We start from the raw sequence: 25,562 nt of genomic DNA on the forward strand, positions 1-25,562 counted from the left end.
TGGTCAGCAACAATACTCAGGAGTTGCTGTCATATCATGGGTAGATTAGAAATGCGTTAACGAGCAGTTGGACAGGTGTACCTAATAAAGTGGCCGGTATGTGTATAGTATATTCCATCAGGGATCCCACTTAGAGGCAAAAAAACAAATTCCCTTTCTTTAACCTGACTTTCGATCGCTAGTTTGTTTTGACATAATATATGCATGACTACTGTGTATATTTATTATGTATATATACTGCAAACCCAAACATGCATGTTTACATTTGAGAAAAGTATTCTTTATATAGATATACAATATGTACATGACACGAAATTATATATACATTTAAATATCAAAGGGAAAAAAGTACAGTTTTGTTTTTATGTATATGTATGTATATATGTATATGTATGTATATATATATATATATATATATATATATATATATATATATATATATATATATATATATATATTTAAGCTTTTAAATAATCTTTGCCCAGCATTATTATTAACCTATCACATAAAAGTATTTGTTCAAAAAGTGTATTCGTTCTAAACCCAACCACACAGTCTAACAATCAAGTGGCTTTCTAGCCTTGGGCTTGTGTTAAATGTCATTTATTGGACTGCTGAATTAAGCAGAAAGCTCTTTAAACACACCCTCGGTATGGTCTCACTCAGAAGCTGTTTATTTCTCCCTCCCTGTTCCTCAGCTTCCTGAAGGAAATTTACTGAAAGTAAACTGGAGAGTGAATGCAGCACAAAACCCCCTTTAATAGTCCCACAGGAACCGAGCAGGTTCCCCCTCTCTCTCTCTCTCTATATATATATATATATATTTCTCTCAGGAAATGGCTGCTTGGTGAACAGGGTTGTAGGGAGGTTAAACTAGTGGCAAAAGTCAAGGAATCGCCTGCTGAGCTGCAAGGGAAGTCGCTGCACTTCCTCCAAAAGTCTGAAAACAGTTCTTCTGGCAAACGCTTCTCTTTTTCCAACACTTCCCTTTTCTTTGGATCAAAACACAAAATGTATGGGCTCGAGTGTCTCATTTGGCCTTCTTCGAAACCCTTGGGACTCATCAAATATATGATGAGCGAGAGATGGAAAGGCACGTCTTAACCTTAGAAAAATGTTAAGAATCCCACAGACCTCTGGAGGGAATATGGAACATCCACAAACTGGCCTGTTTTCAGACCAGATGTAGGTTTGGCTATATGGTCCTTCTAGAAAACAAAAGAGACTTCAGCTACGTTTCCATCCAAGTTAAGCAAATAATTTGTGCATAATAACAAGAGAAGAATAATGGCCACTGACGAAGGAGCTGGTATGAAATATAATGGTAATATTAAACATTACCATGGTTTGTCCAAAAATTATAATGTTCTTCAAAGTTTCAACCAAGGCTTCACAATATTGGAAAAACCGAACATTTAAAATGTTTTTTTATTCTGCAATATATATTGAGACATTTCAGTAATAATGGCAGACCTAATTACCTCAGACAAACACAGCGCACTCAAACACTGCAATGGATTTTACTTTTCTCCATAAATTTGTACCGGAGTTGTAGCAATAGTTATGAGAGACGGCAGGGGAGTGTGAGCTTCAGGTCAGAATAACAACACAAGTGAAAATGAGTGCCGTATAGCAGCAGTGAGGAGATTGTAAATAAAAAAAGGATTTAAAGAAGTCATCAGAGCGGCTTTTTGGTTTCTTTTCTTATGCATCCCAGCCACTAGCACCCCATCTGAAGGAGTTTTAAGCATAGGGGGTAATGTAGTCATTCAACTTCACAATTTGTAATGTTGCAGTTTGTATTTGAATAATGATAATTAGTTTCTTTATTTGAAAGCTCAGATTTGATTATCATATTTTTTGTTGTTTACAGAGTTTGAGGTTTACTGTATCATTATTATTCACACCTTTAAGTTTGCTTTAATTGTTCAGTATTTATGCATGAACATTGAACACACTTTGTAACATTTTATTTATCAAGTCTAAAGAGGGTCACACACCAGAAGCGCCACTCAGCGTCGTGCCAAGCAGCACCATGCATTTCAGAATTCTAAACATAGATTTCTACCAGGATACACACACCGGTGCCGCAAGTCGATGGCACCCAGCCACGACTCAGGACACTGTTCATATTTCTGCCACGCCACAGAGCGCTATCAAATTAGTTTCATTTTAAATAACATGCGAAAGTGCGCGTCTGGTGAGAGCTACTTTCAACTGTCATGTGCGCGTTATGTCACGGCGCTGAGCGATGCATCCAGTGTGTGACGCCCTTAAAAGTCTCTTTACTACTTATGTTTATTTTATTATAAAGAGATCAGATATTTTGTTTAAATATTGTTTTTGACTATTAAAACTATCTGCCTTAATAATGTTGGTAAAATAAAGTGATTAAATAAATAAAATTTGCTAAATGTTTTGTAAATTATAATCAATAATTAATCGATATCAAATAATTTGAAAGCATGATATTGTGATTTTTTTTTGCAATATCACCCAGCTCTATATTGTAAGGAAGAGCCTAAAATATAATAAACAATATACAAGCATATATAAATTCAATAAAGAAAAATATAAAAATTAAATAAACATTTTATTGTTTTATGAGGAGTCAAACTGTATTCATGTATACAGTAATTGGATAATCAAATATAAAATTATACTTCATAGTCTTCGTTTAAAAAAAGCAATTCGATAAGATTAATCATTATTAATTTGTCAAAGTTACTAACGGTACTATTTGTTATGCCTAAATCCTTTTAAAACCCTCACACAGTCACAGACCTAAAAAAAAAAATGTAAAAAAAGCTTGCAAAATGCTAAACTATAATCCAGACTCAACATTGCATGTATTCACGATGTGACTATTGTGAATGATCATTTATGTGCATCCCTAGTTTCAACATTATATAATACCTCCTTAAGTATACAGTGCTATTAGAATCGCAGTCAAAAAAATTGCAAATTATTGTGCTATATATTAGTTCAATAATGTTTTCACTTAATATTTAGCATTTTTAGGTGTAAAATAAAATATTAAATTAATATAAAATATTTTTATGATACTAAATTATGTTTAAGTACGATCCATTTATGACCTGCTAACTATATTGGTTTAAAAAAAATAAAGCTTTAACACAATTTTAATAAAAACCTTTATAAATATTAAATCATTTGTAGAAGTTTTAATAATAAAAGTAAAAGTATTATTTTTACATAAAATGCACAAAAATGCTATTTTTTAAAACAAACCAAAGCAATGAATGTAAAAAAAAAAAAAAAAAAATCTCTCAAATGAGACCTTTTTTTAAAGACAGTTTTAAACATTACTGCTATACATGATATAACAATAATGTCATTTTTGATCACAAATAACTGAAGTGAAACAATGTTTATGTTTAGATCCATGATTTTGTGGGTGTCTGTTCATCTAGCAAGAGGTGAACTGAATTCATTCATTTTATTTTCTTGTCGGCTTAGTCCATTTATTAATCCGGGGTCGCCACAGCAGAATGAACCGCCAACGTATCCAGCAAGTTTTTACGCAGCGGATGCCCTTCCAGCCGCAATCCATCTTTGAGAAACATCCACACATACACATTCACACACACACTCATACACTACAGACAATTTAGCCTACCCAATTCACCTGTACCGCATGTCTTTGGACTGTGGGGGAAACCGGAGCACCCGGAGGAAACCCACGCGAATGCAGGGAGAACATGCAAACTCCACACAGAAACGCCAACTGAGCCAAGGCTCGAACCAGCGACCCAGCGACCTTCTTGCTGTGAGGCGACACCACTACCTACTGCGCCACTACTTCGCCTGTGCACTAAATTATTAACTAAAAAAACATTACAATAAATATATAAAATTGTTATAAGTAGACTGTTAGGTTGGGGTTAGCGTAAGTTGACATGTTCTTGCAAAGTTTCTTATAGTCAGATAAATGTCTGTTGAAGGAGCAGTATTAACAGATATTAAGCAGACAGTCTACTAATGCTCAAATAGACCATCAAAATAAAGTCTTACCCTTTTTTCAAATACTTGGATAGAAACCTGGCTAATGAACGACACATATTAAAAGTACTTTTAATAATAAGCAATTTGAGTACACAGTTATGCCGTGGACACACATGAATTAAGCATGAGAAATTCTGTTGTATGGTGATGACAAAAAGGGGCAGAATAAAAGAAAATGATTACACAATGTATCATATTAAACAAAGTATTATATCATATTTTACATTTCTGTTCACATTTTGATCTTCTATTGGTTTCTCGCAACCCCGTGATGCGATTTCTCAGGTCAGAGTTCACCAAGCTTGAACTTTGAAACGCAGCAAACTGCAAAACTCGTCACATGAGCTTGAGTTTCCGTTCTGTCACATTCACATGCACATGTGCACTGCGACCACAGCTACAGTGTAACAAAACTGAGTAATGTGGCTTAACAGTCAAAGATCTATTCTGGTACGCCACTGGCTGTTGGTTTAAAGTCTGAAAAGGGAAATTTATAAGTCATATTTAAAGACCTCTCAGGGTTTAGCGACATCACACTATCATTCAATATCTAATCAAATGCGTATACCAAAACAATCAATTACTAAAAGAGTGTATGCAATACAACAACCATAAAGAACTGTGACTTTTAAACTGTCCAGCTGTAGACAATTATTCTCAGCCATCAAAACAAGTGGCTGCTAAATCCATCAGGATTCTGCAGACAACGACTAAACCACCAGCATTTCCTTAGAAAGCAGCCTGGGACACACAAGAGAAAGTAGAAACACTTTTACATAGGCGCAGTTCTCTCATAAAGGGTATTTACCTTCTGTTGAAGAGGAGGAGGAGGAGACAGACAGAGTTCATCCAGAGGGAAATTCTTTCTTAAATCTTACTTCTTCACACATCTTTAGGCAAGTTATGAAAATATGCCAGTGTATCTCTAGAGACCATCAGAAAGAGATTTGATAGTATAAAACGAAAACAGCCAGAGATTTAAAAATGAAAATATGTGTGGCTTCTGCTTTAAGAATCCAGAACCAAAAAAATTGGTGTTTGCATCAGCCTAAAGCACTTATAATGGCCCAAGAACAAGACATTCTTGGGTCAAACACAAGTCTCTTCCCAGTTTGAGTTGGGCGGAGTATTCCCCTGTTTTCAAGACTATCAGACTGACTGTGGAAATAAAAAACACAAATGTTTATTTTCTGAATAGACTGGTTTTTGGTACACAAAAAAATTTTACCATGAATTTTCCATAAAAATATATTACAATTCATTATTTCTGCAGTATAAAACTAATTTCAGTAAAACATGAACTGGAGTTATTATAGTTAATCACAGCTCAAAACTAAAATGTTAAAAGAATTGTTATCTAAAAACATAAATATGAACATTTTATTATTTCAAGAGTTCACACTTAGCTGTTGATTGATTATAAAGCTTGTCACTATAAACTCTGGTTGTTTACAGTGAATTAGAAACCAATTGTTGATCATGTGTTAGTCAATGCGGGACCAGCTGTGGTCAATCATAAACACTTGATCATCTAAAAATTTGTTTATTAATAAACTTCACTTAGTTAAAACGAAATATATAACAAAATTTTAAAAAATGAGCTAAAAAAAACAATAACAAAAAAATATTATTATTTACTAAGATTAAGATAAAAATCTAACAAAGTTCAAATAAATGAAATTTAAACTGTTGGAGTTACTCAACTACACCAAAACCACACTGGTGTGAAATGGAGCTGACACAGCAGGTCGATCCAGTTATCATTAACATACCAACTTCCTCATTAACAGCCACATAATGCTTCTCATTATGCTGCAATGATGACTTCATCCCTGTAATGCTCCAGTTACTGTGAGTGAAAGCCATACCTGTAAATTACACCACTTTTTTCGACTTCGCTTTAACCTTCAGTCAAGGCCTGAAGCTCTTAACCTACATTAAAATGTAAATTGAGTAAATTTAACACGCATATGCTTATTAGCAAAGAAATCAGTCATGGGGTAAATAATATGCCTAATATGATGATCTACACTAAAGAGTGAAAATTTATGCCATTCAGGATGTCTTTAAATTGAAAAGTATGACCTTTAAGAGTAGTTGGCTGGGTCTGGTGAAGTACAAACTCTATTGGAGATACCTGAGAAAATAAAGGTAGGATAAACAAGGTCATGGTAAATGGCTTCTTTTATAGGACAACTGCCATTGAACAACACTTTACTGTTCACTGGTATAGTCAGGGATGCTTCTACAAGCCAAAATGCCAGCTCACTTCATTGAAAACTAAGTCAGTTACTCAAAGCTACAGTGATTTCTGGGCCACAGGGATCATCTAATTAAAATTTAAAAAGTAAAAGTTACTTGCAGTTGTATTTGCCTATTCTGTATTTTAGCCCTAGGACATCTTTTTACAGCATTGTTAGGGCTCTCTGGAATACTTGATTCTGATTGGTCAACAACCAAATTTCAAAATCTTATTATCAGATAACAACCTATGCAACTAATAACACAGGCTCATCCATCCTTCAAATCTTTCTGACTGTTGAATACATACATACAAAGGGGAAAGTATTGAACATATGTTTTTTCCTGGTAATAATATATCTAAATGAGCTGTTGACATGAAATTGAAATAGATTTTGGTAAAAATCCAAACAATAAAATAAAAAATATAACAAAACAAACAAACAAAAAAAAAAATCTGAAAAATGAGTTATATGTAGGGAGTCACGGTGGCGTAGTGGGTAGCACGATCGCCTCAGAGCAAGACTACTGAAACATATTTAATACTTTATATAAAAGTCTTTTTTGGCTATGGCAGCGTAAAGATGCCCCTTTTATGGAGAATAAAGTCACATGAATGGCATAGGTTTGAGTTTTTCTCAGACTTCAACAGAGTGTAAAAATCTTGATGGTTCTGTGGGTCTCGTCTATCAAATGTGATCTTTATTTTGTATTTTCTATTGTCTTTAAGCCAGGTGATTGGCAGGGCAAGCTTGATTTTCTTTCTCTGAAAGCATCTGAGTTTCCTTGGCTGTGTTTTGGATCATTGTTAAAATGTCCACCCTGGTTTCATCATCTGATAATGCAGATGTCGGACTGAAGCAGCTAATATTCATTGACAATGAGGAAGGACAGAGGGTTGCTGAATAACTACTGAGAGATTTCAGCTGCTGTCTGGGATTTTACTGCTTTTCTACACCTTACTTTCTTCATGTGGTCAATACTAATATTATTCCCTGCGTCATTTCATTTTATTATGCATAATTTCATTTGGAAACTAGATTTGTTTTCTTTGCATATATGAATTTCTTTGGTTGTTACCAACACCCGGGGAAAATATCACATGTGGGACATAGTCAGCATTAGAGTATGGAAGCTTGTTTCCCCTAAAAAGATTAGAAAAACAGACAAAAAGTATTTGTAATATAATTGTGAGAAAATATATGCAGCATCTTAAAATTGAACTGAAAATAGGTACAAAATCATTTCAAAAAGACTAAACAAATATGTGATGATAAAATGATCACCAGTTTTCTCTTTCTTTTCCAAATCTAGTTCTTACACATGAACTCTTTCCGACCGTCTGTGAATATGTGTTGGATGACTCTTATCTGCTCACAGGTTGCACTAGTGGGGCCTCTCAATGCTTTCTTGACTCGTTCGGTACTTAGGAAGCGTGAACACAACGCACCGCATACAACAGGATGTTCCCACTCGAGCTCACAGCCCTTGCGGATTCAGAAGAGGGACTTTTGACACTGCAGATAAGTGGAAGCTATCAGCACACAGGCCTGAGTGAAGATCACGGACACACACACAAGGTTTCAACTGTCAACAGCTTCAGAGAGAGAGAGAGAGAGAGAGAGAGAGAGAGAGAGAGAGAGAGAGAGAGAGAGAGAGAGAGAGAGAGAGAGAGAGAGAGAGAGAGAGAGATTGAGAAAAAAAGACCACCTCAGTTTTATTTTTCTGAAGGCTACAGTATCCTATTACTACGAATATCATGTGCTTGAGAAATAATAACAGTCCATGAAAAAAAAAATCAATACAAAAAAAAAATATATATATATATATATGTTGTTCCACAATCTGCCAGTGGAGAGTGAGGCCTACACTTCAGTTTTATGTGTATTCTAATATAAGGTGTGTGCATGCCACAGATTTTGTCATTCTGTATGCAGCAAAAACTGGGGAGCTGAAATTTCGTTGTTAAACCTTTCTGAGTTAATTTCTGCTCTCAAAATGTAATTTTAGCACATATAACGTAGAATCGTGTCAAGTGTTGGAGTCATTTAAAGGAGTTGATCATCAGAGTTGCAGCAGAGTGATGATACACTGCCCAAGCGCCCAGGCTCCCACGCATTTTAAGGGTGCTTTCACACCTACACTTTTGTTTCGGAACGTATCTCGTTTGCCCAGTTAGCGCGGTTCGTTTGGCATATGTGAACAGGAAAATCGCGCTTAGAAACTTTGCAGTGTGAAAGCGAACCGCTCCAAGAGCAAAGAGCAACAATGTAAAAATTGTAATCTCTGTTTCGGAACAACTGAATCGATTCACAGGTGTGAAAGCACCCTTAGTTAGTCCGTCTCTGAGAAAAATTTCCATTAATAGCATGGTGTGGTTTTTAGTGGTAAGTACATTTTAAGCTATTATACAGAGGGAATAGAGGGAAAAATGAACGCAGCAATGTACAGAGACATGAATCACTGAATCAAAACCTGCTTCATAGTGCTCGTGACCTCAGACTGGGGCGACAGTTCGTTTTCCAGCAGAACAATGACTAAAGCACACCACCAAAATATCAAAGTTGCTTCACAGCAACTCAGTAAAATGTCCTTGAGTGGCCCAGCCAGAGTCCAGGCCTAAATTCTATTGAACATCTATGGAGAGATCTGAAAATGGCTGTACACTATCGTTTCTCGTCCAACCTGATAGAGCTTGAGAGATACTGCAAAGAGGAATGGGCAAAAATTCCCCAAGACAGAAATGCCAAGCTTGTGGCATCATATTCAAAAAGATATGAGGCTGTAATTGCAGTCAAAAGTGCATCAATAAAGTATTGAGCAAAGGCTGTGATTACTGATGTACATCTGATTTTTCAGTTTTTTTATTTTTGATAATTTTGCAACAATTTTAAGAACTCTTTTCTCACAGTGTCATTATGGGGTATTGTGTGTACAATTTTGAGGAAATAAAAGATTTGAATCCATTATGGAACAAGGCTGTAACATAAAAAATAAATTGGAAAAAGTGAAGCGCTATAAATACTTTCCAGATGCACTGTATGTATTTAATTATGATATGATGTGTATAACAGTAGCATAAGCATTATGCAATACAGAGCACATAAAAACAAATGTAATAGCCCTATATTTATATCAAAACAAGGAAAGATCAATTATACTAAGTAAACATACAATGAACACACAGCTTGTTTGACTAGTATTTGTGGTATTTCAGGGTATATAGAGGAATCGGAGATTGAAATTCAATACCTTTTAACAATCAATACCTTTTGATTTCATAAACTACACAGCATCCCAATATTGCAAACTTTAGCATACTGATATTAAAATTTAATACATTGTAAAATAGCGTTAAAGACTTTTTAATACTTTTAAGGGCCTTAAATGTCTCTAAATTCATTTATCAATTGTAATACTTTTTAAGACCTCGTGGACACCCTGTATTTATTGACTAAATCCAATAAAACCCATTAGAAATAAACACTAATTCAGCCTACACTGGAGTGACCCTAGTGGGAAACCTCAGGGAGTTAAAAAAATTACCTTTTTCTATTTCAAACATGCTGATATAAAGCACAAATTATTTGAAAGGGACATTTTTTACATCAAATGTTGAGTAGGCATGGGACGATAACCGTTTTCAAAGTGTACCGTGGTTTGGAATAGTCAAGGTTTTAAAGCCACCAAAATGTTCTACTGTCCCTACAATATATGTACTTTTTTAACATTTTTTTTTATTTAGTTTTTTAGGACAACAACTGAAAAGATGATTAATGATGCGGTTTTAAAATAGTGTTTTTAAAACAAATGAAGACAGCAGAAATCAGTGATTTATTTGAATAATTTGACCTGACATGTTTACTGCTCCAAAATATTTTAAATGTTTCTAAAATAGAATATATTGTGTTCAATGGCGGAAAAAGTTTTGTTTTTTACCAAGACATTTAAAAAGAATATATTTTAGAGCAGTAATCACGATACCGGGAAACCGTGGTGTTTTATTTAAGGTTATCATACTGTCAGAATCTTTTACCGGCCCATGCCTAGTGTTGAGAACATTTACCTGTTTCGATGCAAGCTCAAATGGTCAAATCTGGTTTAGGGAATATGTTACAGTGTTGTATATGAATTCAAGTACTAAGTACTCGATGCTACACTTGAAATTGAGCTTACTTCATAATTGCTAAGTCAACAAGAGGTTTAGCACAAGTACATACATTCACTATTATTTATGACGTGTTACTTGTAGGTTAAATTTAAGCTACTCCCATTTAAGCTACTACTCCCATTATGCAAAATTCACTTCTATCATTTTTATAATCCCCGTAAAACCACAACAGCCTCTCCCAAAGCATGATGCAAGATTTTCACCTACTTGCACTTTAAAAAAATTGCATTCATTTTCTTTCCGTCTTAGTCCTTTTATTAATCAGGGGTCACCACAGCGGGGACCCAGCTGAGCCTCGAACCAGCGACCTTCTTGCTGTGAGGCAACATTACTACCCACTGCGCCACCATCCAAAATAGGTCACATCCAAATAGTGGTAAATGTTGACACACTGTATTAAGTGATCTGTGGGATATTTGCCCAAAGCAAAGATGGCAAAACCAATAGGCATCTCTTTTGACAAGGGAGAAGATTAAGGGCTTGCAAAACTCAATAGCCCGATGTCCCGGGGCTTTGCTTTTTCCAGTCGGGCTACCAAAATTTATCCCCACCTGTCCGAAGGGCTAGTGGGAGTAAAATATATATTTCAATGCCTTTACATTCACTCAAAAATTGGATAGCTATGTAAGTGCTTTGCTACTGATACGGCAGCAATAAATAGACTTTTTTACTTGAGAAAAGGCACAATGTAAACAATTATCTCTTTAATAACAGTGTTTCTATCAATGCACAGCACTAAAGCGCACAAACACTCATCACTCACACAGAGATTGCACTGACATAAAAATTCAAATACAGAAATAGCCTAAGCTAAGTTTAAAATTTAGTATATCGTATAGATTTCATTATATTTCAAATCACTTTACTGTGTCATTAGCAGCATAAACTGAAGAAATATTTTGTAAATGTATGTTTTTGTTTTAATTAATAGATAATGTATTTTCTATTTGGGCTACTAAAATTTATATTCAAGCTACCAAAAACTGAGTGCCTGCCCAAGGGCTACCAGGAATTTTAAAATTTTGCAAGCCCTGGAATTAAAATCAGTATCTCCTTCAAACTAGTGTTAGTTTAACCTAGTACTCATTTAAAGAAGTATAAAGATTTTTTTCTTCCATGGATTAGTTTTAGAAAGAAAAGGCAAAATATGAGGACAAGAATAAATCTTTTGGTAATACTTTATAATAACTGAACACTGAATCATTTATTAAGCATTAGCAAATAGTGAATTCATTATTTGTTAAGCATTAACTCCACATTTATAGTTGTTAGTAAGCACTTTATAAATGCAGCTATAAATGCCATATTCTTGACTTATACCCACATTTATAATGTGCTTAATGATTGTTTTTTCATACTTAGTTAATAATAATTTTTTCATTACTTATGCATTGCATTGTTTACAAACTAGTTGTTTATAGTTGGGGCTTTTTAAAGATAATTCAGAATGAGTTAGTAAATGATTAATAAACTATTCAAATTAACATGCGCATATCCTATTATTGAGGCATATAGTAATAGTTAATTTTTGTGTTAATAAATGCTTCATTAACTCAATTTCATCCAGTTTTGTGTGACCTAATCTAAAGTGAGGACTATTTATGCTTTATAAATCCTTTATAAATGACAATTAAAGGCTCAGTTATATTCTAAACAGGAAAAAAAGCCAATGTAAAGGCATTTAAAAATATACATGAACCTGTATTAAACAAAAAATCTTTGCAATCTTACGTAAAATACAATTACAGTACAGTTTAAACATAGCTAAATAACTTTTGTATGTTGTATCATAGTATATTGTTAAATTATTATATTGTTGTTTTATCCAATTTTATTTCATTGTATTTATTTCTAATTGTATTTTTAGAAATACAATATTCATTTGGTACTATGCCTTTAATTGTCATTTATAAGGAATTTATAAAAACAAAATTGCATGAAGTTGAAATGTTAAAGCATTTGTTAACATAGTAACCATTACTAGATGCCTGATTATTAAAATATATAATGTTGATTTAAATAGTTTATTAATCCGTTACTTACTTATTCTGAATACTTCTTAATAATTGATAAGTGATAAAGTATGAAAACACAATCATTAAGCACATTAAAAAAAGTGCTTATAAAGTCAAGAATACAGCATTTGTACCTGTTAACTGCTCACTAACATTATATGTTAGTGAGCAGTTAACACATTATATGTTAACTGCTCACTAACATATAATGTAGAGTTCATGTTTAATAGATTACAAATAAACTATGTGCTAATGCTTAATAGATGATTCATAGTGTGTAGTGTAGTTATTATAAAGTGTTACCAATCTTTTTATTGTTTCCTGATGCTGATCATCACCCGCTACCAAATGGAGTATTCTTTAAAAGGCTTTTTGCTCATGAAAAGACATGGCCATTAATTTTATAGTGACCTTTTTTTAAACACTACTGGAAGCGGAGCCCATGAGGTTTGAGTTCTCTCTGCTTTTTATATATCGGCTGACAATGAAATAATCCCCATTCTGGAGGTCTCCAAGCTGTGCGATTTAGATTGTTTGAAGGATTGAAGATTATTTCAGTCAGTGAGCTGCCAAAGGGTAAACTGCAGCCGCAGTCTGCACGCTGACAGCACTATTGTGGCCGCAGTTTGCTGAGACGAGATCAATACAGCTCTCCCTAGTGCACTGGCTCAGAAAGAGTCCCAGTCACAGCCATGCTCTTCTCAATGAACCCGGTAAACACAGCTCTTTCTGCCGCAGAGCCCCACAATGCTCTAAAAATAGCCAGCAGTCTCAGATGGAGAAACATTATTGTGAAGTGCTTGGCTCGGATGCAGAATTTCAAACAGAAGCTTTTCCTGCTCACTGCTCTCTTGTAGTGATTCATTCAAGTTCGAAAGCATAAGTATTATGTTTTCCCTCAGCGGCTGCTTGGTTTTCTTATTCTGATTAATAGGATAATGTCTTGCTGAAGGCACTACGCTTAAAATGTCTGACATGATTTCTAAAGAGTTTCTGAACAATGAAATGTGATTTAATGTTCCTAGTGCTGGAAGGCGGAAAAAAAAAATTTCTGTAACTAATCTACTGGAACAACAAGGTGAAAATTAATCAGATTTTATTTCAAATCAGTCAGAGTCAGGAATCTAAATCAGCTGTGGCATTTCAAATTCTGATGAGTGCAAAAACACGTTTTTAATCAAAAAGGGCAGATCATACTTGAGTCTTGATAGAAAAATATAAATTGGTAAAACACCAAAATTTTATATTCCAATAAATATTCAAAGAAAAACACTAGAAGATACAATAGCTTTTCAAACTATTTACAGAGGACATATTGCATATTAGGGATGCACGATATTGAAAAAATCTGATAATGCAATATTTTATTTTTCAATGTTTTTATTTCAGTTTTGGAAGATGGTTTGAATAGCACTTTTTGATGGTTTGCTGGGGAGTCTAACAGTATTTGGGTACAGAATTTGAATAATCACAATACTTTTCTTTTTGTCTTGTTTTTAGTCCAAAGATTTAAAAAAAAAATGACTAAAAAAATATATAGTTTAGTGTTCACCATCAGAATAAATAAGTGAAAATGAAGAGTTTTTTGCTTGTTTTAAGAAATTTATTTGCCAGTGGGGTAAGTGAAAGGTCAGTGTATCTTTTGGTCATTGGATTTTCATTTTAGAAACGAATATTTAAAAACAAGACGTTTTTTGATTTTGGTTTTTGAGTTTTTAATTAAAATTAGAATTTAGAATTTTTATTTTCAAATTCTAGAACTGTTTTTAATGCCTCCTTCACTTGAAATGATTCGTCGTAAAACTTCGAGAAGTGGAAGTGTTAAGGTTAACAATATTAAAACTTTCTTTTCAGAAAAGTGTTCAGTTAAGCAACGTGATGTTTGCATGTAACGTCAAAATAAAGTTGTTTCATATAAAACATGCTAACAAAAAATGATATAGCCTATAATCGGCCTTTATACAAGAAATATTTCATCTTGATGAAAACATGTCTTCACAAAATCCCGTTATCACAAGAAAATACCTTTATAACATTAGGGTAAAAAGGATAAAAGAAAGTTAGTAGTACTTTAGAAGGCTTCACTGTGTGTGGCAGCATTGTGTCATTGCAAATGAGTCGGCCTATCTGGTTTCAGAATATAAAACACAAGCCTTTATTCGTTTTTGTTTTCTGGTGATTTTATTTTTTGCTTTTCAAAATAAAAAATGAAAATTAAATCATTTTTGAATTTTGGGTTTTCATTTTTCACCATGAAATAGAACAACAAGCCGTTTTTTGAATTTCGTTTTAAAATTCAAAAACCAAAATCAAAAAACGGCTCGTTTTTTGTATTTCAATATTCGTTTCTAAAATGAAAATCCAATGACCAAAAGATACACTGACCGTGACATAATCTTTTTTTTTCGATTTGAAATGTAGATATTTGGGCTAGAAACAAGACAAAAAAATCTAAGATTTTTGTTTTGCATAAATCATATAAATTCCATATAATACAGTGATTGAATACAATTCTGTGGCTCTTGCTCAACTAGAAACCAGACTGGACATTGCTTATCTTTGTAATGTGACTATAGCGGATGCGCACATTGCGATATCGATGCTGAAACGATATGCTGTGCAGCCCTATAGCATATCCACATTTAATGTTTATGAATCATATATTCTATGACATGATAATCTAGATGAAGAGTTTTCATACTTTTAGAAGCCATGATTCCCAAATAAGATCATCCTCATGCAAGGAAACCCATCCTAAAATGGAAAGGTTATCTTTATGGTTTAATAGTTTAAAAACTCAATTTATACTATCAAAATATAAATATTTTAAATAGTTGTAAAATGCAATAAGAAAAATGTCTAGTTTCTAATTTTTGTTTAAAAAAATGTACTCACAGCATTGCATTTATTAATATTCACACTTATTAGCAAAATTATATTAGCAATTTTAGTCTAATTATATTTATTTATTCAAATACATTTTTGTTACTTAAATTTCTATAAATATTCTTATAAAATTTATTTTGAATTGAATAATATTTACTTTATTATTTGTTTACTAATTAGATAATTTTGATAGATTTTGTTTATTTTCTTTTTATATATTTTATTTCTACAGTTTCAAATGGTTTCAAATTATTTATTTACACCAATAAGAATTAAATAATTAAACAAACACAAATACTGAACTTCAAATATTTTTTTTGCGTTTTTAATTTTTTTAAACAAATTTTGGTCATATAAAACTCAACAGTGACAATTATTTAGTAAGCATTATTGAGCAACCTGTAGATACAAATTTAAAGCAATAGCACCTAAAATATTTTTTCATAAAATGTACAGATAATTTACTCCCACAGCTCAAATCATTCAGAGCCCATAAAACCTATTTAAACTGCATTTTGGAAGTTCAAAATACCTGGCACTGCCCAAGCCCACCATATCGAGAAAATTGTTGAAATGTTTTACAAAAAAAATTGTACAACTCAAGAATTTGGGCATCCCTGGCAAAAGAAATTGACACCATTTGTTTTTTGTTCCGGAGGGGAACTAAATTGGATGGTCCAAAATAAGGAGGAGAATGACCAGGCAGGTTTAAACTGACAGAAAGACTGCAGTGAGTTAAATGAGGTCTGCAGAAGAGCATATCTGAACACCTACACATCAAACCTTAAATAGATAAGCTACAGCAGCAGAGAAAGAGCACAATAGTGCCACTCTTATCAGAAAACAACAGCAAAACTCGACAACAGAAGACTGGAAAAAGACTACCTCATGGGCTGATGATTCCTGATGAATGTCTGGCACTGTTTGGAATTTAGTGTAGGGCTTTACACTTTTTTTTACACTTTATTCAAATGTTTTTACAAAACATTTAAATAAAAAAACTAATTTAAAATGTTGTGATAAGCTAAATCGCAAAGGCTGCTATGAATACAACACAAACATATAAACATATTTTTACAGCAACTGAGAGCAAATGCATGACTCTCCTGTTCATGCCGTGAGCACAGAGTTATTCTCCCCAATTGGCAGTGTCCAAACAAGCCACAGGTAAACACCATAAACAAACACAAACAGGAGAGCAAGATGAACTGATGATAGCGAACAGACTTGAGTTTCGCTCTCTCTGTCTTGACAGCATAGTTTTATCAATGGATCTGATATGGCAACAAGCATATGTTCGTGCAGACAGGTCAACTACAGTACAGCCTAAAAGCACTGGATTCCCTGCAGATTTACTGAGAACTCACACACATAGAAACAGAGAGAACGCGGGGGACCACATGTAAGACCCCATTCTTTTCATGTGGCAATTCAGAGGCTAGCACACATAGATTAACATCAGCATTTTTTCATAGTTTTAGTTGAATGCAAACAACATGACATATATATACGTACAGTTGAAGTCAGAACTATTAGCCACCCTGAATTATTAGCCCTGTTTATTTTCTTTCCCAAATTCTGTTTAACAGAGAACATTTTTTCAACACATTTCTAAACATGATAGTTTTAGTAGCTCATTTCTAATAACTGAATTATTTTATCTTTGCCATGATGACAGTAAATAAAATTTGACTAGATATTTTTCAAGACACTTCTATCCAGCTTAAAGTGACATTTAAAGGACTAACTAGGTTAATTCAAAGGCGGGCTAAAAATTCTGACTTCAACTGTGTGTATGTGTGTGTGTGACTGTGAGTGTGTGAGTGTGAGTGTGTGTGTATGTATATATATATATATATATATATATATATATATATATATATATATATATATATATATATATATATATATATATATATATATATATATATATATATATATATAAAAAATATATATATATATATATATATATATATATATATATATAAAATATATATATATATATATATATATATATTTATATATATATATATATATATATATATATATATATATATTTATTTATATATATATATATATATATATATATATATATATATATATATATATATATATATATATATTTATATATATATATATATATATATATATATATATATATATATTTATATATATATATATATATATTTATATATATATATATATATATATATATATATATATTTTTTTTATATATATATATATATATATATATATATATATATTTATATATATATATATATATATATATATATATATATATATATATATATATATATATATATATATATTTATATATATATATATATATATATATATATATTTATATATATATATATATATATATATATATTTATATATATATATATATATATATATTTATATATATATATATATATATATATATATATATATATATATATATATATATATATATATACATATATATATATACATATATATATATATATATATATATATATATATATATATATATACATATATATATATATATATATATATATATATATATATATATACATATATATATATATATATATATATATATATATATATATATATATATATATATATATATATATATATATATATAAAAAACCATGTTGTAATTCTTTTATTTAAAGTGAGCAAACTACATCTTGACTTTACAAAATGTTATGGCAATTTAAATCGCAATCTGTCCAAAAATATTGCAATTTGATATTTTCCCTAAATCACCCATCGCTAATTTAGTGTCACAGATGTTTAATGCTTAAGTGCCTCTGAATGTATGTATAAATGATTCAAAAATACAATAAAAGAGATCCATCAACTAATCTGTTAGTGAGGACTAAAGGTAAATGTCTGACTAAACACTAGTCAAAATAAAAATAAATGTGCTTTAAGCTGCTTAAAACACCAAAACAAAAATAATAAAAAACTTGAAAAGTATTACCTCTTTGGAAGAATCACTTGCTAATGCATGAGACAAATGTGCGCTGAACGTGCTCTTCCCAACACCACCTTTCCCAGACAATACTAGAATCTTGTGCTTCACTGAGGTCATTTTCTGTTTGATTTCTTCTATAGCTGAAATCAGAGAAAATAGAAATTGATGGATAAAAAATATATTTTAAAAAAATCACAGTATGACACTTAAGCATGGATTTGCCATTAGCAGGCATGTGTTTTAAATAAAATTTTTGTTTTATTTTATAAACTGCTGATGACTTGTCTTCAAAAGTGAAAAAAGAATAATTTAGTATATTTCATAACTTTGCACATACTTGTAATCAGTGTTGGGGAAAGATACTTTTGAAAGTAATGCACTATAATATTAAGTTACTCCCCAAAAAAGTAACTAGTTAAGTTACTTTTTATAGTAAGTAATGCATTAAATTACTGTTGAGCTACTTTTGCATTACTTTTATTACCTGCCTGAGGTTTGATCTCTTTCTAAACTTTTTTCTTTTTTTTTATTTCAAAAGAGGAGCTTTAGGATAGTATAATTAGGATAATGTTATCTGAGAACTTCCTGACCCCAGAGCTATACATGCCGTATATACAGATTATTGAAAGTTTAAAGCAATGCATTTACTACTTAGAGTATGTACTATTTGTCTTAAGTAAAATCACTGTTCATTGAAACAATCCCCTTTTCCTTTTCTTCGATGCGTTCAAAATAATGAACACATTGTCTCATTGTCTGCATGATTCATTGTGACTACTTTCATTTCAATTAAGCAATTTATTTTTAAAAAGCTAATTAATTAAACAAAAAGTAACATGCATTACATTTTTAAAAAAGGAACTCAAATATTATTACTTATTTTCTAAAAGTAATACGAGATTTTTGAGCCCATCATTTAGACTACTGCTGGACTTAAATGCATGCTAGTCTATAATTGTCAATTTTTTAATATTCATTTCAGAATTATTACTGAATAAAATGCGTATGTTTAGATAATTCATGTACAATACATTTTGTAAAGAAATATTTTTTGTCTTTTAATGCATGCATCATATAATTAACATGCTGCAACTTTGTTTACAAACAAGCTGTTCTAATTGCCCTTGAATTGTAAACCTTAAATCAAAGTTGAGTAATTGTTATTTTATGCGTTTTAGGTTTTCATCTCTCAAAATCATTCCACATAAATACACAGATTATTACTGATGGATTAAACCGATAACTCTGACGTGATCTCTGTTGTTTGTTTGTTTTTCAGATTTGTAAATATAATGGTAACATATTCTTTATTTATTCTATCTACACATATTACTGTATACCTGGATCAGGGGCTTTGGTAGCACCAGACGCACATATACTCTGGTTTGGGCATCCCTGGCATGCTGATGATTTACCAGCCTGGTCACTGCTTGTTCCCGGACAGTCTAGAAGGAATGACAACAGATTTAAACAAGCAATACATAAAAACACGTGTATATTGTGCCTCAATTTACTCTCCTTTTTGCCCGTAATGCCGAGTTCAGACTGCATGATTTTCAAAGTAGTCGTGTCACAGATGTTTTCACACTGCATGACTATCTGGTCAAGCGTTTCGTCGCTGCTTTGTTTACACTGCAAGATGGATCGGCAACAAGGACTTTCACATTGCATGACTTTACTATAGGAAGAATCGCCGACAACTTCGTCCAAACTATGTCTCACAGCCAAAAACACGTCATATATCTTTTGTTATTAACTAAACAATGAGAAATAAGCCTTTAATGGGGTAGAAAATGTACATATTTGCTCACCTGGGTTTAAAGGGAATTAGCCATTTCTCCTAAACGTTGATAATAAACTAATTTCTTTCTGTATGAAACGTCAAACAGACACGGTTGCTTCTGAGTCCTGTCAAACTTCCACTAGTTTTTCCTCCATTTCGTGGGTCCAAATAAACCAAAAAAGAGAGCTTTTAACTTCTCCCCCAGCCTCCCGCTGGCCTGCAGCAGGTATACACACACGCAAACACAAGTGAATGCTGCTCTCTCATTGGCTGTAGGCGATCGTTGATGTTATTTTCAGTCAAAACTCAATTCACACGGCATGATTTTAATTGCAAACAGCTCCAGATATTTAGCATGCCAAATATCTCGCAGGCATTGGCGACTCATCGGTGATTCTCTCCGATCACGTCTTTGATAGTTCATACTGTGTGATTGTCACTCACGTGCACGAGCACCGATTTGGCTGTGATTTCAGGCATTTGTCGGCGATTTCTCAAAACCTGTCGGCGAGCCAAAATTGTGGCTAAAATTAAGCAGTCTGAACTAGGCATAAGGGGCATTCTACCAGCAACGAACATTTTCACTAATAAAAAAAAAAAATTGACAGGACCTGATTTTTAAGATTGTCTTTCTCAAAAAAATTATACAAAACAAATATTTTCAAGATTTAACATGCACTGCACTTTAACCGATCCGTACTTAAAACAATATTGTCTACAACAATCTTCTACCAACAGTCAGACTATGTGTACACCTATCCATTGTCTTTCTACGTATTACTGTCAACATTGACAATTGTATGTTGTCTTGTTTTCTTTGTTTTTTTGGGAGTATGATGTTGTACTTTGCACTGTCATTGTATTTTGCACTGTTATGTTTTGCACTGTCTGGAGCCAGCACCAACGTTTTTCACTCATCATTGCACACGTGCTGCTGCTGATATGACAATAAAAGTGATTATATTTAAGTGATTTCATTAGATTTAAAATCATACAGTTCAATGATAGAACTCTCCTCCATCAAATGATGTCACTTCCGAGTCATAGCCTTAAGGTGCATAATAGATATATACTTTACATGTCGCCTACCCTGTTGTTGTCTATTGGAAGGAATGCGTCAATAGAGCCGCCATTTTAGTACAGGGTAGCACACCTTTGAAATGAATGCGGGACCAAGCTGCAGTGGAGGACTGTGGCCATCTAGAGCCAGAGAATTACACATATATACATATATCTATGATCGGGAGTTTTCCCGGAGGTCAGTATGCTACATTTTTTTTTTATTAATTATGAAGATTATATTTTACATCACTTTTCTACATTGATGGATAAGTGATCTCACAGGCATACCTGACAGAAAGCTTGTATTTGTGTGTATGGAAATGTACGATCTACCCTTCCTGATACACACCTCCTCTCCTGCTTTCACTTCTCATACTGACGGGGGGAGCGATTCGTTTTAATGAATCTCCGTTATAAAGGAATCCTTCACTAGCCGACAATAGTACAAGTTTTTGGCAGCTCAGCATCTCGTTTTCACATTTCTTTTGCATTGTTTGCTTATTTTATTCAACAAAACTAGCATAAGCTGAGTATTTAGTGTGAGTTTGTGCTACTTTGCCTTATGGTGAATGCAGTAAGTGACTGTATTATCATCAATAACGTTACCTGTGTAGCACAAAAGTTCATAACATACAAAAACGTAAAAACCTAAACCTTACCCATGTAATATTCTGCCTCTGTGCCTTGTTTTCTTTGTTTGCTCGTTACAACACCAGTAGACAGCGCTAAAGTCCAGCATTTTCACGTAGTAACACTGTCTTGGCTAGTGCGGTTGAATCACACTTGTTCTGGGAGCACTGTACCAATGTACAGGCGCTATTGACGCATGCTCAGGGTCCCTATACATAGTGTATATATCTATGAAGGTGTATTGCATGAATTTTATGTTAAATGTAACGCAAATGTGACAGGACTTACAGAAACATGGGGACAACTGTAAATTTATTTTTGTTATATATTTTTAGTATTTATTTGTAGAATTTATTTATAACTTCGTGTTTTTATCAATTGATGTGAATGATAACAACCTAAACTTGCTATTTCTGACGTTTTTTTTTCTAAATAAGTGTTTAACACAACAAAACTATTAAGGCTGTAGGTGCATTTGGGGCTGAGGACAAGGACAATGACAGGGTTTAAACATTTGTAAAGTGCTTTTAATAAGGAACAAAAATCTGAAAACTAAATGAATGACATACTCCTTTACAGAACAACTCACAGAAATCAACCATCAGTCCATTTTGGAAATTTTAGCTAAAAAATACTTTTTTTATTCGCTGTATTTATCTTTTTATTTCAGGGATAGATAATGTAGGTTTCTGGTAGAATGTCCCTTAAATGAATGTATTAATAAACACAAAGACAGCTGTACTCAGTCTCAACATAAGTTCACTCTGCTTTTTAGAAACAGAAAAAGTTCCTATACTTAGTTTGATAGAACGTTTTAACTGTAACTATATTTATGGCTTTTATAATAGACAGTAATGTAAACGCGAAGGCAGCTGATACACGGAGTTGTTGTGTGAGACTGTCAGAAATGACAGATGTCAGTTTCCAAGACAGAAATAAAGTTCAAAGTGGAACAACGAAACCTGCTGTATGTGTGTGAGCTTAGCCGAAGCGATGTTTAAACTATGCAGAAGTGGAAATAAAAAATAAGCGAATTTTACCCGCTTTATGAGAAAGATTATAAACATTTTTTAAAACTTACGTTCTGGTGCATCGTTAGGAACATCCGCCATCTTTCAAAACATGCGCACTTCCTGAAACTGAAGCAACCAGAATAAATTTCCCCGGATAACACTCGAGTGTTGAAAGTTCCGCCTGGTCCACTCGGTTTGGTGCATAGTGTACTGCAATAACATAGTGATCTAAGGCACTGTTAATGAGCAGTCTGTCTGTATGACAGCTTAAAGTTAAATGTATGCATATTTGATGTGTTTTTGTAATTCCCTGCATGGGCCGCCTAATTTTGGCCTAGCATTTGTATGAGGCTACTTTGAATGTAAAAACCGCCTTAAACAAACAAACAAAAAAAAAATGTGTAAGGAAAACATTTATAAAAAAAAAAAACTTATGAGCATTGAGAAGTAAAACATTGAAAATTATTATTATTATTATTATTATTATTATTATTATTATTATAACGTGTAGTGTATGAGAGAGAGAGAAAGATGGAGGAGTAAACATCACAAATGCCATACAACACAAGCTAATAAAGCAAGTTTGAATTGATTTGACTAAAGAGAAAGAGAGTGTGAGAGAGAGAGTAGGTATCTTTAAAAGGCATGTGAGTTAAGACTTTGTAATTTATGGTTTAGTGTGTTGCATTGATGTGATGTGAAAGTCTTTGTGAAAGTGACTTTTGTGGTACTTTTTAATTGACTACTGAAACTGCGTTACTGACAGTTAGCTCTGGAATGTTTTATGAGGAAGAACTTTCTCTCTGAATCACTTCCAAGTAGTAAGCAAATTATTTTGTTTGCAGAATGCTTATAAAAATGTTTGTTCAGCAATATTACTGTTGCCTACAGCTACTTAGTCTTTTACTTAAAGGGTTACTTCATCCAAAATTAAAATTGTTATTAATTACACCCTGCATGGTGGTGCAGCGGGTAGCACGATCGCCTCACAGCAAGAAGGTCGCTGCCGTTTCGAGCCTCGGCTGGGTCACTGTGATACTGTTACGTTTTTATCCAATGTTATACCATCAGAAACTTATACTGGTCTGTGCCTATCTGCAGCCAGAAACTATTGACAGAAAGGGTCCCAGCCTGTCCAAAGTCCAGAAATAAACTACAAACATCCTCAAAACAGATCATATGCCTTCAGTGGTTCAATTGGAATATTACTAGAACCATTTTGTTCACACACTGTATGTAGTAGAGGGCAGCTAGTAAAGTGCTTCGCAGATAAACCTCACTCCGCTAAAGGTGCTTTAGTGACAGATGCTTTGGATGCTAGAGGCCATGATCTTTAGCCTCCTTGTTAAAGCAACCGACTCCCATGCAGAAGGTCACCGGTTTGATCCCAGCTCGAAGTGGGTTGGGTGCTGTAGGACCGGCAGGGTTACACATGAAACAAAAATAACTCTATTCAACAGTTTCTTCTCGGTGTCAGTATATTGCATGTGTTCATGAGGTGGTCTTAGGTATTTGGAATGACATGAGTGTGAGTAATTAAGAACGAAAAAAAAATGGGGAACTAACCCTTAAAATTCTCTGTTAAAAAATATAATGATCTAATTAGTAGTCTAATCTAATGAATATGGCAATGCTTTGAGCGACAATATCACTAATAAACAACAAAAAGATTCAATCTCATCAGAAAGAAAACTGCTTTAATATGCATATTTAAATCTATTTTGAATTTGTCTTCAAATGGCATGAGAATGTCATACTAGATCTATTTTTCATTAATTCTTGCTGAATTTTTATTATTATTTTTTTTTTACCTTTAGGTGTTTTAAAACATTTTCCGTAAACTTTTGAATGGCAGTCACACAGTGATCTATTTCAGGTTTTAAAAAGTCAAAATTTCATGAGCAATGAGACCTTTTGCCTACTTGAGCAAATCAGACAAGAGTTCAGTGATAACAATGCTTTTGCAAATTTTATGGGAATGTTGTCAATCCAATTAACACTAAATGCAAGGGTAAATGTTCTGAGCTTGTCCACTTTCAATCATTTCTTTAGTGGTAGTTAAAAACAATTAAAACCAGATTGCTTGTTTGAACAAACACAAAAGACTAGTGATTCTCTTCTTCATTTTGTTCTGCTGAACTAATTTGATTATTATGAGACATATTTTTGTATTGGGCATGAACATTTTTTGAACAGTGTATTATGGTACTATGTTGTATGTTGAACACCAGTTGGCGTGAGTGAGGAATACGGTAACAGGAAATGTATTTGAGCAGCATGAAACAGTAAACCCGGCTCCCCATTAAATGGTGGTCTGCATCAAACTCTAACATTTTTGAGGGACATTTGTAGGAAAATCCATTTTAATGTTTGGAATCTTAAGTTGTTTTGATGGCAAAAAAAAAAAAGTAAAATATGTTCCTTTCTTCACGGTGGCGCTGTGGGTAGAGGCCTCGCCTCACAGCAAGAAGGTCCTGGTTGTATGAGTGTTTCCCAGTGATGGGTTGCAGTTGGAAGGGCATCTGCTGCATAAAACATATGCTGAATAAGTTGGCGGTTCATTCCGCTGTGGCAACCTCAGATTAATACTAAGCCGACAAAGAGTGAATGAATAAATGCCTGTATGAATTTCTTCCCTCTGCCTGAATTTACACTTTGTAAATTACACAGTGTTTAACTGTAATATTAACTGTATTTTACTGCCGGACAGTTTTGAAGTATGTTACTGTATTTCAAAGATGCATTG

At 33.0% G+C, this 25,562-nt stretch overlaps 1 protein-coding gene across 3 annotated transcripts in view; it reads right to left on the reverse strand.

Annotated features, from left to right (window-relative positions):
* The window catches only part of nubp1 (nucleotide binding protein 1 (MinD homolog, E. coli)), a 47,946-nt gene extending 25,002 nt beyond the window's left edge, over positions 1 to 22,944 (reverse strand). Inside the window, 3 exon segments of one of the 3 annotated variants that reach the window (NM_001017538.3) lie at positions 18,335 to 18,468; positions 19,669 to 19,773; positions 22,885 to 22,944. In NM_001017538.3, the coding sequence (NP_001017538.1) occupies positions 18,335 to 18,468; positions 19,669 to 19,773; positions 22,885 to 22,915 (270 nt within the window). In that variant the 5' untranslated portion in view covers positions 22,916 to 22,944. 3 annotated transcript variants of the gene reach the window in all.
* Between the last annotated feature and the right edge of the window lie 2,618 nt (positions 22,945 to 25,562).

The sequence above is a fragment of the Danio rerio genome, chromosome 3 (assembly GCF_052040795.2).
Source record: "Danio rerio strain M-AB ecotype USA chromosome 3, GRCz13ab, whole genome shotgun sequence".
NCBI lineage: Eukaryota > Metazoa > Chordata > Actinopteri > Cypriniformes > Danionidae > Danio > Danio rerio.